At 39.6% G+C, this 9,987-nt stretch overlaps 2 protein-coding genes across 2 annotated transcripts; one reads left to right on the top strand and one right to left on the bottom strand.

Annotated features, from left to right (window-relative positions):
- pex10 (peroxisomal biogenesis factor 10) lies at positions 1-4,356 on the top strand. The gene is made up of 6 exons (XM_046398011.1): positions 1-487; positions 833-913; positions 1,017-1,429; positions 1,896-2,062; positions 2,297-2,432; positions 3,188-4,356. Exons 1-6 carry the CDS (start codon positions 376-378, stop codon positions 3,254-3,256), a joined length of 978 nt encoding a protein of 325 aa, XP_046253967.1. The 5' UTR covers positions 1-375; the 3' UTR covers positions 3,257-4,356.
- Positions 4,357-5,862: 1,506 nt separating this feature from the next.
- Positions 5,863-9,316, bottom strand: LOC124063914. Its single transcript, XM_046398076.1, has 5 exons — positions 9,189-9,316; positions 8,981-9,073; positions 8,849-8,899; positions 7,944-8,138; positions 5,863-6,446 (listed from the first exon to the last, which is right to left on the bottom strand). Exons 2-5 carry the CDS (start codon positions 9,042-9,044, stop codon positions 6,028-6,030), a joined length of 729 nt encoding a protein of 242 aa, XP_046254032.1. The 5' UTR covers positions 9,045-9,073; positions 9,189-9,316; the 3' UTR covers positions 5,863-6,027.
- Positions 9,317-9,987: the final 671 nt, after the last annotated feature.

Here is a 9,987-nt window from a genome sequence, read left to right as displayed (position 1 = left end):
CATTAAACTAAAGGAAGAAGAAGAGTTCGTAGTCCAAGCGAAGAAGAAGAAGAAGAAGAGGATTTTTTTTTATGATTATTAATATAAGGAATATTATTGTATATTTTGACTATGCAGAAATCATGGACCGAGTATTGCACCACAAACACAAGATAGTAGTTAATTATGTTAGCACGGCTTGTTAGTAGTCCAGTGGCATCTTGAATGTTTGCTAGTTTGCAGGCTACACGCTAATGTTCCATTGGATTGATAACCTGCTACTGCACGGACGTGAAGACCGGAGTTTTCGGCCAGTGGACATAAACATTTCGCCATGAACTGTCACTTGGTTCGTTAACGGTAGCATCTGAAATTGGCAGTCTAATTTAGCTTACAATGCCCCTGGCTCCTGCAAACCAGGCCCAGTTGATTCGGTCCAGTCAAAAGGACGAATACTATCAAACGTTCCTGAGAAACAACGCCAACGAAGCTTTTCAAACGCTTGCTGGTAAGTTTGCTCACACTAAACACACTGGTTAATTACTGTTCGTCTTCTTTAACAATTCTGCTTTATTTTTACATGTTTCTCTGCAGCTAATTAGGTGCACTGCATACATTTACATGTAACGTTAGTCAGTGAGAAACTTGAACCTGAACCTGAACAAACTTGAACAAAACTAAATCCTGCTGAAATGCTGTTCTGTCTGTTGGGGTAATGCAGAGTAGAGGAATATAAGCCATTAATTACTTAAGAAAAGTTTATGTATTGATAACAGAAAGCAACTGTTTGATCAGATATCGAACAAATTCACCTCAAAAAGTTTGTTGAATTTTTTTCTCTCTCTTTCTGTAGGATCCAAATTATGGCTGGCCTGGAGGAGAGAGATCGAGCTGCTGTCAGACCTTGCATACTATGGCTTAACAACATTCTCAGGTAGTTAATGACCAAACCAGCATGAAATCTAACCCCACTTTATGTATGTTCTACTAGTTGTTTTATGATTAAATATTGAGATTTTTGTCAATCTTCTGCACAGGTTACCAAACCCTGGGCGAAGAATATGTCAACATCATCCAGGTGGATCCCAGTAAACGTCAGATCCCATCTTGGGCCAGACGAGGCTTCTTTGTCCTCTGTCATGTCTTCTTTCCTTACCTCCTGGACAAGGTCCTGGTGTGTCTGGAGAACGAGCTGGACGGCGGGCAGGAGAGCCGCAGTAGCGCCAGTCGGCGGCAGACAGCGAGCGGCCTGTGGAGCCTGGAGTCTTGGCTGAGGAGATGGGTGCACCGGGCAGTGGGACTGTTGTCGGAGCCCCGAAGGAAGGCATGCCTGCCCGTCGTGGTTGTCCTCCAGCAGGGTCTGACCCTCCTGCACCGACTCCACGTAGCTCTTTTCTACGTCAGCGGCTCGTTCTATCACCTGTCAAAGAGGTCGTCTGGTATCAGCTATGTAGGTGATCTCCCTCCTTTAAATACTTAAGATGTATCACACATTTGGAACAGAAAAAAATATTATATAATATATCTAAATATAATGACAGATATAGTAGGGCCAGCCATACATTGACATACATTCTACGCAGCTATCAACACAACTCTCCCATTTTTCATGAACTGAATTAGGCTTTTGTCTCTATTTCCACTCTCCAAAATGTGCAGTTTTATCTTGGAAAAAGACACTGCATTTGATTTGAGTACAATTAATATTTTTAAATAATCCCAACATTTCCCAAGTGATCTTCCAATATTTGTTTGCAAATTCTCTCTATATCTATACAGATCTCAAACTGTCTGTCTGTAATTTACAGAACATATAATCACTGTTTTTGCCACTTTGCTGTCACAAGGCAATTGGTGCCTTGGAGCACATGTAACTGCTAAGTGATGTGTGTGTGTGTGTGTGTGTGTGCATGTAGCTGCGTGTGATGGGTCCAACCAGCAATGATGGGACCATCAGAAGCACCTACAGGCTGCTGGGTGCCGTGTCCCTACTCCAGCTGCTCATCACTGTTTCCCTGCAGCTCAACAACTTCAGACAGAGACAGAGAGCCAGGCAGGAGTGGAAACTCTACCGGAACCTCAGGTGCAGGACCAGCAGCGAACAAAACAACGCAGTTATGGATGATTTGTAGGCTGTCCACATACACCCTATTTCCATCTGGGCTCAATGTCAGGGCGAAATTGCATATTAAAACAATTAATCTCTCTTTTGCACTTAAATATTTCAGTGTGAAGTGAACAGAGTTTTTGTGCCTGCATAAGACCTACATGAAATCCGTGGCTTGAGTTCAGTGCTGAACTCTTTGTTTGTCTGCAGTCCTCAGCGTACCCAGAGCTCTGGCCCCAGAGTCGCCCGCTGTATTCTCTGCCTGGAGGAGAGGAGACACGCCACGTCCACTCCCTGTGGACACCTCTTCTGCTGGGAGTGCATCACAGAGTGGTGCAACACCAAGGTCAGAGTTTCAATTAAAATACTTCATTTTAATTCTAAAAATAAATAAATAAATAAATTCTAGAATACACTCCCACCACAAGAATTTTTATTACAATCCATGCAGAGGTTTTAACATTTTATCTTTAATAGTGTTGTTTCTCTGCATATTCTGTTCATTAATGCACTGGCTGCATTATCGTTTGTTGGTGAAAACCTTGAGTTTAATTTGGCAACAATAATTTTGTTTGTTCATTTGTTCACAGTGGTATAAGCGGGATAATACTCAAGAAGGTCTCTGTAATGATAATTCTCGATAATGGATACCTCATTAAACGTTATCCTTTATGTTCATTATTAAAAAAACAAACCTCAGTGTTTTAGCTTTATTTTTAGTATTTAGTCAAGTATTTCCAAAAAGATTTCTCATTGTTGGTGTGGTAAGGGGATTGACATTGAATAAAGTAGTGTGTGCTTGTTAGATAAACTCACAAAAGCACAATTAAAGATGAAATAGCACCAGCCTGGAAAACCACGTTTTCAATTCTATAATGGCTGAATACTGAAAAATAGACTGATTTCTTACTATTGTATGTTGCGTATTCCTAAACTAATTTCATTTGCAAATCTGAAAGCAGGTAGTATTCCAAAACACTGAAAAAACAGGATTATAGCTCTTGAAACAGTAAACATTTTCAGCCTACCAGACCTTTACAGTCACAGCAGAACATTGCCCATTTAGTCACAGTGTTGTTGTGTTTGTTTTTGTTCTCACAGGCAGAGTGCCCCCTGTGCAGGGAGAAGTTCCTGCCTCACAGACTGGTGTACCTGCGGAACTTCAGCTAGAACCACACACAGACACATACTGCTGGTGCTTTTTAAGAGCGGTGCATGCAGGCTTGCATGCAACACACAGTGCTTACCAGCTGTCAGACGGACCTTTGTGCCGATATGCTGCAGGTTCTTCAGGAATAAACAGAAACCTTTATTTTCTTTAATTCTTTTTTCAGAGTGATTGCCTTTTGTTTGAGAATTCTGTATTGGATTGTATTATTTGAAATATGTAAATATCACTTGTAATTTAATTAAAACTTTAACAGATCTAAATGAGTAATTTTGAAAAATTGGTCTGTTTTAATTTAATTTATGTACATAGTTGACTATGACCAATTTCTAAGTGCATCTACTGTTGGTGGAGAGGCCAGCTAACTAATGAGTCACCTCAGATGAAGAGGACAGCATCAATGTTCACATCCTGTTCTGTCACAAGCATGAGCCCCTCATCCAGAAGTAGATGCACCAATTCTTCCATGTGGTGATGTGGTGCAGTTGGTAGAAAGAAAATAACTCTTACATACAACTGCACACAGCAAAGCCTGTTGATTTTCTTGAGTAACCAGGTCATGATTTCTGGTAAGAGATGTTGAGTTTATATCGATATCTCCACTTCCAGTGGTAGCCATTCCATCACTGTACTACCTCTGGATGTAAACCAGTGGGTGCAAAATGTTTATGTATTGGACATGATGTGTGAATATACTGGGCTGCTAGCCAGCAATGAAGCTATATTACATAGACAAAAGTATCCAGTCACACCTCTTTATGGGGCTGTTTTCTAGGGCTTGGGCAAGAGATAATAGCATTGACCCACACAGAGCCCTGACCTCAACCCCATCCAACACCTTTGGGATGAACTAGACTGCGAGTCAGGCACTTTTAATAGATATTTGTTGAGGCTGCTCTCTGGTGATTTAAGGTGATGTCAAGAAAGTAGCAGGCTCTATGATCATAGGCTTTTAAACTCAGCACGGCTTCACAGTAGGCACAATAGCCGTCTTATATAGAATGGGAAGTGAGCAGAGATGTTTCAACCTGTGTTTGTTGTCAGTGTTGGTGATCGACTGAGGATCATATGATGATTTGGTATGAGGATCCTTCATCACAAGTACAGATATTGACATATTTTAATCAGGTGATACCCGTAAAAAGTATGTTATTAATACCAGAAACTTGTTTCAGTTGACTGCTCACTCAACCCTAATTTTGACACTATGATATTGCCACTGAGTTCTTCTTCCACACGTCTTTTTTTTTTTTTTTTTACCATGACCACATCTTTAACTAACCTTAACTGAGTAACTGATCTTTTAAGCAGTGGGCTTGACCCTAGAGCAAACAAAGAATACCCTGAAGGGAGAAATACGGGGGGTGGCTTTCCTTAGCCTGCTGCCACTGCTATCAGGATGCCACGTTGGATGGATGACTAGACAGTCTACCAAATTTTAAGTGTGTTTTTACAATCACCACATTCTTTCCTGAAACCTAGCCTAGCCTTGAGAGGAGCAGACATGAATGCAGCCAAAGATCAGGCTTTGTTAAAGTCAGCCATGTGTCATCAGCACACAGAAACATTATAAGCATACCAAACTTGTTGATGACTTTCTAGAGTTTTCTCATGGCATCACCATCTGCCATCACCAGTTCGCTTACACCACTGTCATGGAGGTTTTCCTCTCCATGGAGAGTGTGGCTGATAGAAGAAGCACATGCTGCCTAGCTAGTACTGATCACTGAGCTCAATTATGTCACTGCAATGATGGATGTCTGCTGCTCTTCCTCTTCTCTCTCCTGATCATCACAGCTTGGCTCTTGGCTCTGTAATATCTTTAATTACACCAAGTAAAGAGCATTATTTGAACATATGACCATTGTCTCTCTTTTCTTAACAGTGTCTGTGGGAAGGCAACAGAGGGGAACAATGAATGTTGTCAACTGTAGAAAGAGCTCCACTTAGTGGGCAGATAGAGAATGCAGACTGTAAAACACTCCTAAGTTATACCTGAGTTGTTTGTAAGCAAAGAAACAAAAACGAAACAAAAATGAATCAGATGAGTACTTTGTATGAGAGGCAAATTGGGAAAAAAAACTGGATAATTGCACAGTATAAATGCACCCATTCAAATTAATTTCATAATTAAATTGATAAGATGTTACATGTGATTCTTTTCAAACTGTGTTGCTGCATTTATCACTCAAGTGTCCTTGTCTTTATTGTAGGCAGTGTGTCAAAAGGATTATGAGAACATTAGAAATGACACTAAGGTCTGTTGTACTGCTTAGATCACCTTTGTAACCCTTAAAAGTAACCTTCACACTGTAGTATTATAATTGATATCAATTTCCAGTTTATCTGTAACAAAAATATTTTATACCTTTCAGCACTGTACATTTTCTTAGGATTAATGTCAGCAATCGTGGCTATGGTTTGCTCAACTAACTCTCAAAGTTCCCTTAATATAAGGCATCCTTAAGTTGGTATATTGACCTATGACTCTGACTTTGAGAAATGTAATGTATAAACAGGTTGTGTATACTGCATGTAGAAATCACTTACATCAACATATGTGCTGAAGCAACATAGACCTTCTATTTCCAGAGAGGAAATGTCAAAATTTTTGATTTCTGTTTATTTCTTAAGGTGTTGGAAGAATACAGTGTTGTAACAATTTGTTTCAAAGTACACTTACTAATTAAGCTTCCCTCATCCAGAGGAAGGTGGTGCAAGTCGATACTTTGGCAGATTAAAATCTCAGAAATTGAATCGTATTGAGATCAGTTCAGGTACTGAAATAGGCTCCAAGTTTGTCTGTAATTTTCATGCAGCCAGATATACAGATGATTATTACCAGGGCGTGTCCTGCAAACACATAAACCAGCGTGGTCGTCCAGAAAGCAAACAGGTACAAGCTTCTGTTACAGTAAGGCGCAACAGCCATGACACGAGACATCTGTGGAGCGTTCAGGTGTTCTCTGTTTGTCTGACTACTGATGTTGCTGGAGGCCAAAGTTTGAGTCAGATTCCTCAAAGTCTGGTTGTTGTTGATTGTCCAGGTCTGGTTGAGGCTTGGAAGGCTCTTGTTCTGGTTCTCCAGGATGAGGTTGGTTTTATTGTCAGGCGCAGTGGGAATGTAGATACTGTTGTTGAAGCTGCTCTTGTCGTAGTTGGGTGGATATATAGAATAAATCTCGTAACTGCCTGATAATGGAAGCCAACAAAATGAACGAATAAAGTACAGTCACATCTATAAATTCACCAGATATGTAAAAACCCCAACAGGTCATAATATGAAACTGGATCAAAATTATTCTATTACAGCACACTGTGACCAAAAGTCTAAATCATGGCAATTTTACATACCTAATTTGATACAAAAAGTTATATGAAAGGCACATGAACGTAATATTTGAACATAATTAACATTACAGCTGGGTGTCAGTACCTTTAAGGTATCAACAAAAATAACCCAGCACCAAGTAGTACTGTAACTTCTCCGGACAAATGCATTCAATTGTTTTATTAGCCAGAGCTAGAAAAAAAAACTTTTGCTTTTTTGGTTTTGCTTGTGGTCAGTCACTGCAAGTGGTGAAGACGAGTGTGCTGTAGAGGAAGTGGTGGTTCAGCATGCTGAGACGACACCAAAATGTTCAAGAGGATGGTTATGCTACACAGCTGTGGTGTCTGATAAAAATAAATGGGGAAGACTTTCTATGAAGGCCACCTCTGTAGTGCATTATGGGGGCTTTCGTGGAGTATTATATTGCATTCATAATGCTTGATCACTATATTCATAAATACACATAATGTTTATGTTTCTGATGCAGTATATCAATATTATAACAAAACATTAGAGATGTGACTTACAGTGAATTGCACATTCTGTCATTTTATGGATTTTCTTGGCTAGTTATAAACTGAAGGTTGACTGACGGGGCTTATAACATTCTGTGAGTATACACACTTTAAAATTAAACAATAGTATGTTACATCAATCCATGCAGTATCCCAATATTCACTTATGATGCAGCAGTTTCTTTTAAACGTATGGAAATGTATGAAAATGACGTAGACTGCCTCCAGATCAGCCACTCACAAAATTCAGTTGCAATAGCCGGGTTCCAACCTTTAGAGGGCAGTCGCTACGCATAACACAAGAAGTAAAATTCTAATATTTTGCATTCAAATTCAAGATTTGGACCTGGGATTTGGTCTAGGACTTGACTAGGTTTGGACCTTGGCAATAAACTAAATATAAATACTAAATATCTATTTAAACTGATTTAAACTGATTTTCATCAGAAAAAAAGTGATTTAGGGGTTTAGCTACATTTTATCACTTACAGTAATAACTATTATGAACTCCATCAGTCAACCTCGAGTTTGTAATTTATTGTAAGACACATCTATAATTTCATTGTACAGTTTTACAGCTACACTACAGTCAAAGAGCATTACGTGTGTTTGTGGGTGTAGCTGCAAAGCATGATGAATTCCTTATAATGCTAATAATATTATAAACACCCCTTTAACGCATTATAGATGTGGTCTTCATACAAAGTGTTACCCATATATTGGTGACCAGTCCAGGGTGAACCCCGCCTCTCGCCCGTAGTCAGCTGGGATAGGCTCCAGCTCCCCTGCGACCCTGACGGATAAGCGGTATAGAAAATGGATGGATGGATGTGTGTGACTTACCATAGAAGAACCAGACGAAGACGAACAGGATCAGACCGAAGAGCGACAGAGTCCAGAATATGTTGTTCGGTTTTGTTGGACAGAGGAGATTTGGTAAAGCAAACATGCCCATCAACAGCAGGGCCAGTATCCCACACACCATCACGTACACTGGGATAAATGGTGCTGCTGGACACTCATGAATGTACACTACACCTGTTTACACGGAGCAAAGACATTTAGAAAACCGAGACAGGCAGATACTGCAGATGTTTGAGTGGATTGCACATACATGGAGTTAATAGCTCAGCAGCCCATCATTATCAACAGAGTTGTCAAATTATAATAGTAGGCTTTTAATGAGTAGGTAACGTCTTGTGAATCTGTATCGACGAATCTGAAGATTCATTGTTACATGTCCAGGACACCAACATGAAAATTTCTGCTGGTTGAAGTGAAGCATTTCACATTATTTCCATACTGTAAGGAATTGCAGGTTACATATAATCTATGCTGATGTACAGTGAACGATCAATTTGCATGCACTGGTAACATGATAAAAATGTGAAATAAAACATACATGAGACAATAACAACATGAAGCATAGGCTAACTACTTTGTTATTGGTTTACCTATGACATCTGAATGTCCTTAATGATAACTGAACCATTCAGTTTCCTGGTCGCTCAATGTCACTGTGAAGTCACAGTTTTCATTCGTCTAATAGTTTGGTTTGCAAGACATTGTGAACAGTTCCATAGAAGCGATCCAATATAAAATAGTTTTCTGTGTTGTACAAAAAAAAGCTATACATGTTATTAAATGTCTTCAGCAAAATCTGTATTCCGTAATCGGTAATTATTTCAATAATTATTTAATATCATAATTATTTCAATTAATGAACAGAACGTCAGTGGGTCACTTACCTAGAGAGATCTGGGCGATTGGGAAAGCTGCTAGAATGACAAAGGTGCATCCTAAAGGAGAGCGTAGACAAGGTTCAAATGTTAATAAATGTAGCTGTTCTTACTCTACACTTATTTTATTTAGTTACCTACCTGCAATAAACACACTTGCGCTAAGCAAGTTACATAAACAGTTCACCTTGAAGTCACCCCCCATCCTGACAAATATCAGACTACAGTAATTTGCTGTAAAAAAGAAAGGGATACGCCATCACTACAGGACACTTGACAAGAGAGTCACTGACCAATTGAATGCTTGTTTATCAGATGTGGAAAAAGAATTAAATGTCAAACGTCTTACCGTGTGTCTTCTGCCGGGTCTGTCAAAAGAAATGAGTGTTAGGTAGGGCTGTTGGCAGCATGTCTCAACTCTTCAGTGTTTCACTGACTAGATACCTCAGGAAGGATCATGCAAGCAAGGACTTTCCTGTGTTGAGTCACGATATTACTGCAATACTAACATTTCCACTAATAAAACTACCATATCTGCTGGAAGTGATGCTAATAGTAATAACATCAACAGGTGGTGAAATGGGGTGGAAGAGGGGAGCCACAAAAGTTTAGACATTCAAAACATATTCCCTTTCCATTTAGCTCTTAGTTTTTATATTTTTCTAAATACAAGTGTACATAGCTGATTTTCTGATAAATGATGTTGGATTTCATGTCACCACTCGCTGCTGCTTCTTAAGGCAACTCTGAATACATGATGAAGATTCAAATAACATATCAACATTTTAATCAACTCAGAGCTTTCCTTATCTAAGAGCTGCAGCTGGACAGTAGGAGAACAATGTTCAGAGTAAAAAAATCAAACTAACATATTAAAAATGAGGGTGACTGAAACCATATTTTCAAAAGAGCCCAAGGAGCATGTCTAGTCCCAGTGTGGCTTGCAGTAGTGCCTGACATGAGTCTGGAGATTTTTCTTATCACAGTTGCGTCAACTTTCTTGCTGGAGCCAGTAAATGATCTGATCAGTGGTTATGCAACACCTCTAATTACCCAGCATCTAGAGAAGAAGGCTGGCCCTGTGCTACGTGCATTGTGTCATACAGCACAGCAGTGGGTGTGTCATTGTGTACATCTGTGCATGTTCC

The sequence above is a fragment of the Scatophagus argus genome, chromosome 8 (assembly GCF_020382885.2).
Source record: "Scatophagus argus isolate fScaArg1 chromosome 8, fScaArg1.pri, whole genome shotgun sequence".
NCBI classification, from domain to species: Eukaryota; Metazoa; Chordata; class Actinopteri; family Scatophagidae; genus Scatophagus; species Scatophagus argus.
This window is presented reverse-complemented; position numbering and strand designations above follow the sequence as displayed.

Excerpts from the sequence above, each read along its gene's own strand:
- pex10 (XM_046398011.1), top strand. The coding sequence starts at position 376 with ATGCCCCTGGCTCCTGCAAACCAGGCCCAGTTGATTCGGTCCAGTCAA. Across the intron at positions 2,063-2,296 it reads AAACTCTACCGGAACCTCAG|TCCTCAGCGTACCCAGAGCT; the intron begins GTGCAGGACCAG and ends GTTTGTCTGCAG. Across the intron at positions 2,433-3,187 it reads CAGAGTGGTGCAACACCAAG|GCAGAGTGCCCCCTGTGCAG; the intron begins GTCAGAGTTTCA and ends TTGTTCTCACAG.
- LOC124063914 (XM_046398076.1), bottom strand. The coding sequence starts at position 9,044 with ATGGGGGGTGACTTCAAGGTGAACTGTTTATGTAACTTGCTTAGCGCA. Across the intron at positions 8,139-8,848 it reads AATCGCCCAGATCTCTCTAG|GTGTAGTGTACATTCATGAG; the intron begins GTAAGTGACCCA and ends CCGTGTAAACAG. Across the intron at positions 6,447-7,943 it reads CTTCGTCTGGTTCTTCTATG|GCAGTTACGAGATTTATTCT; the intron begins GTAAGTCACACA and ends TTCCATTATCAG.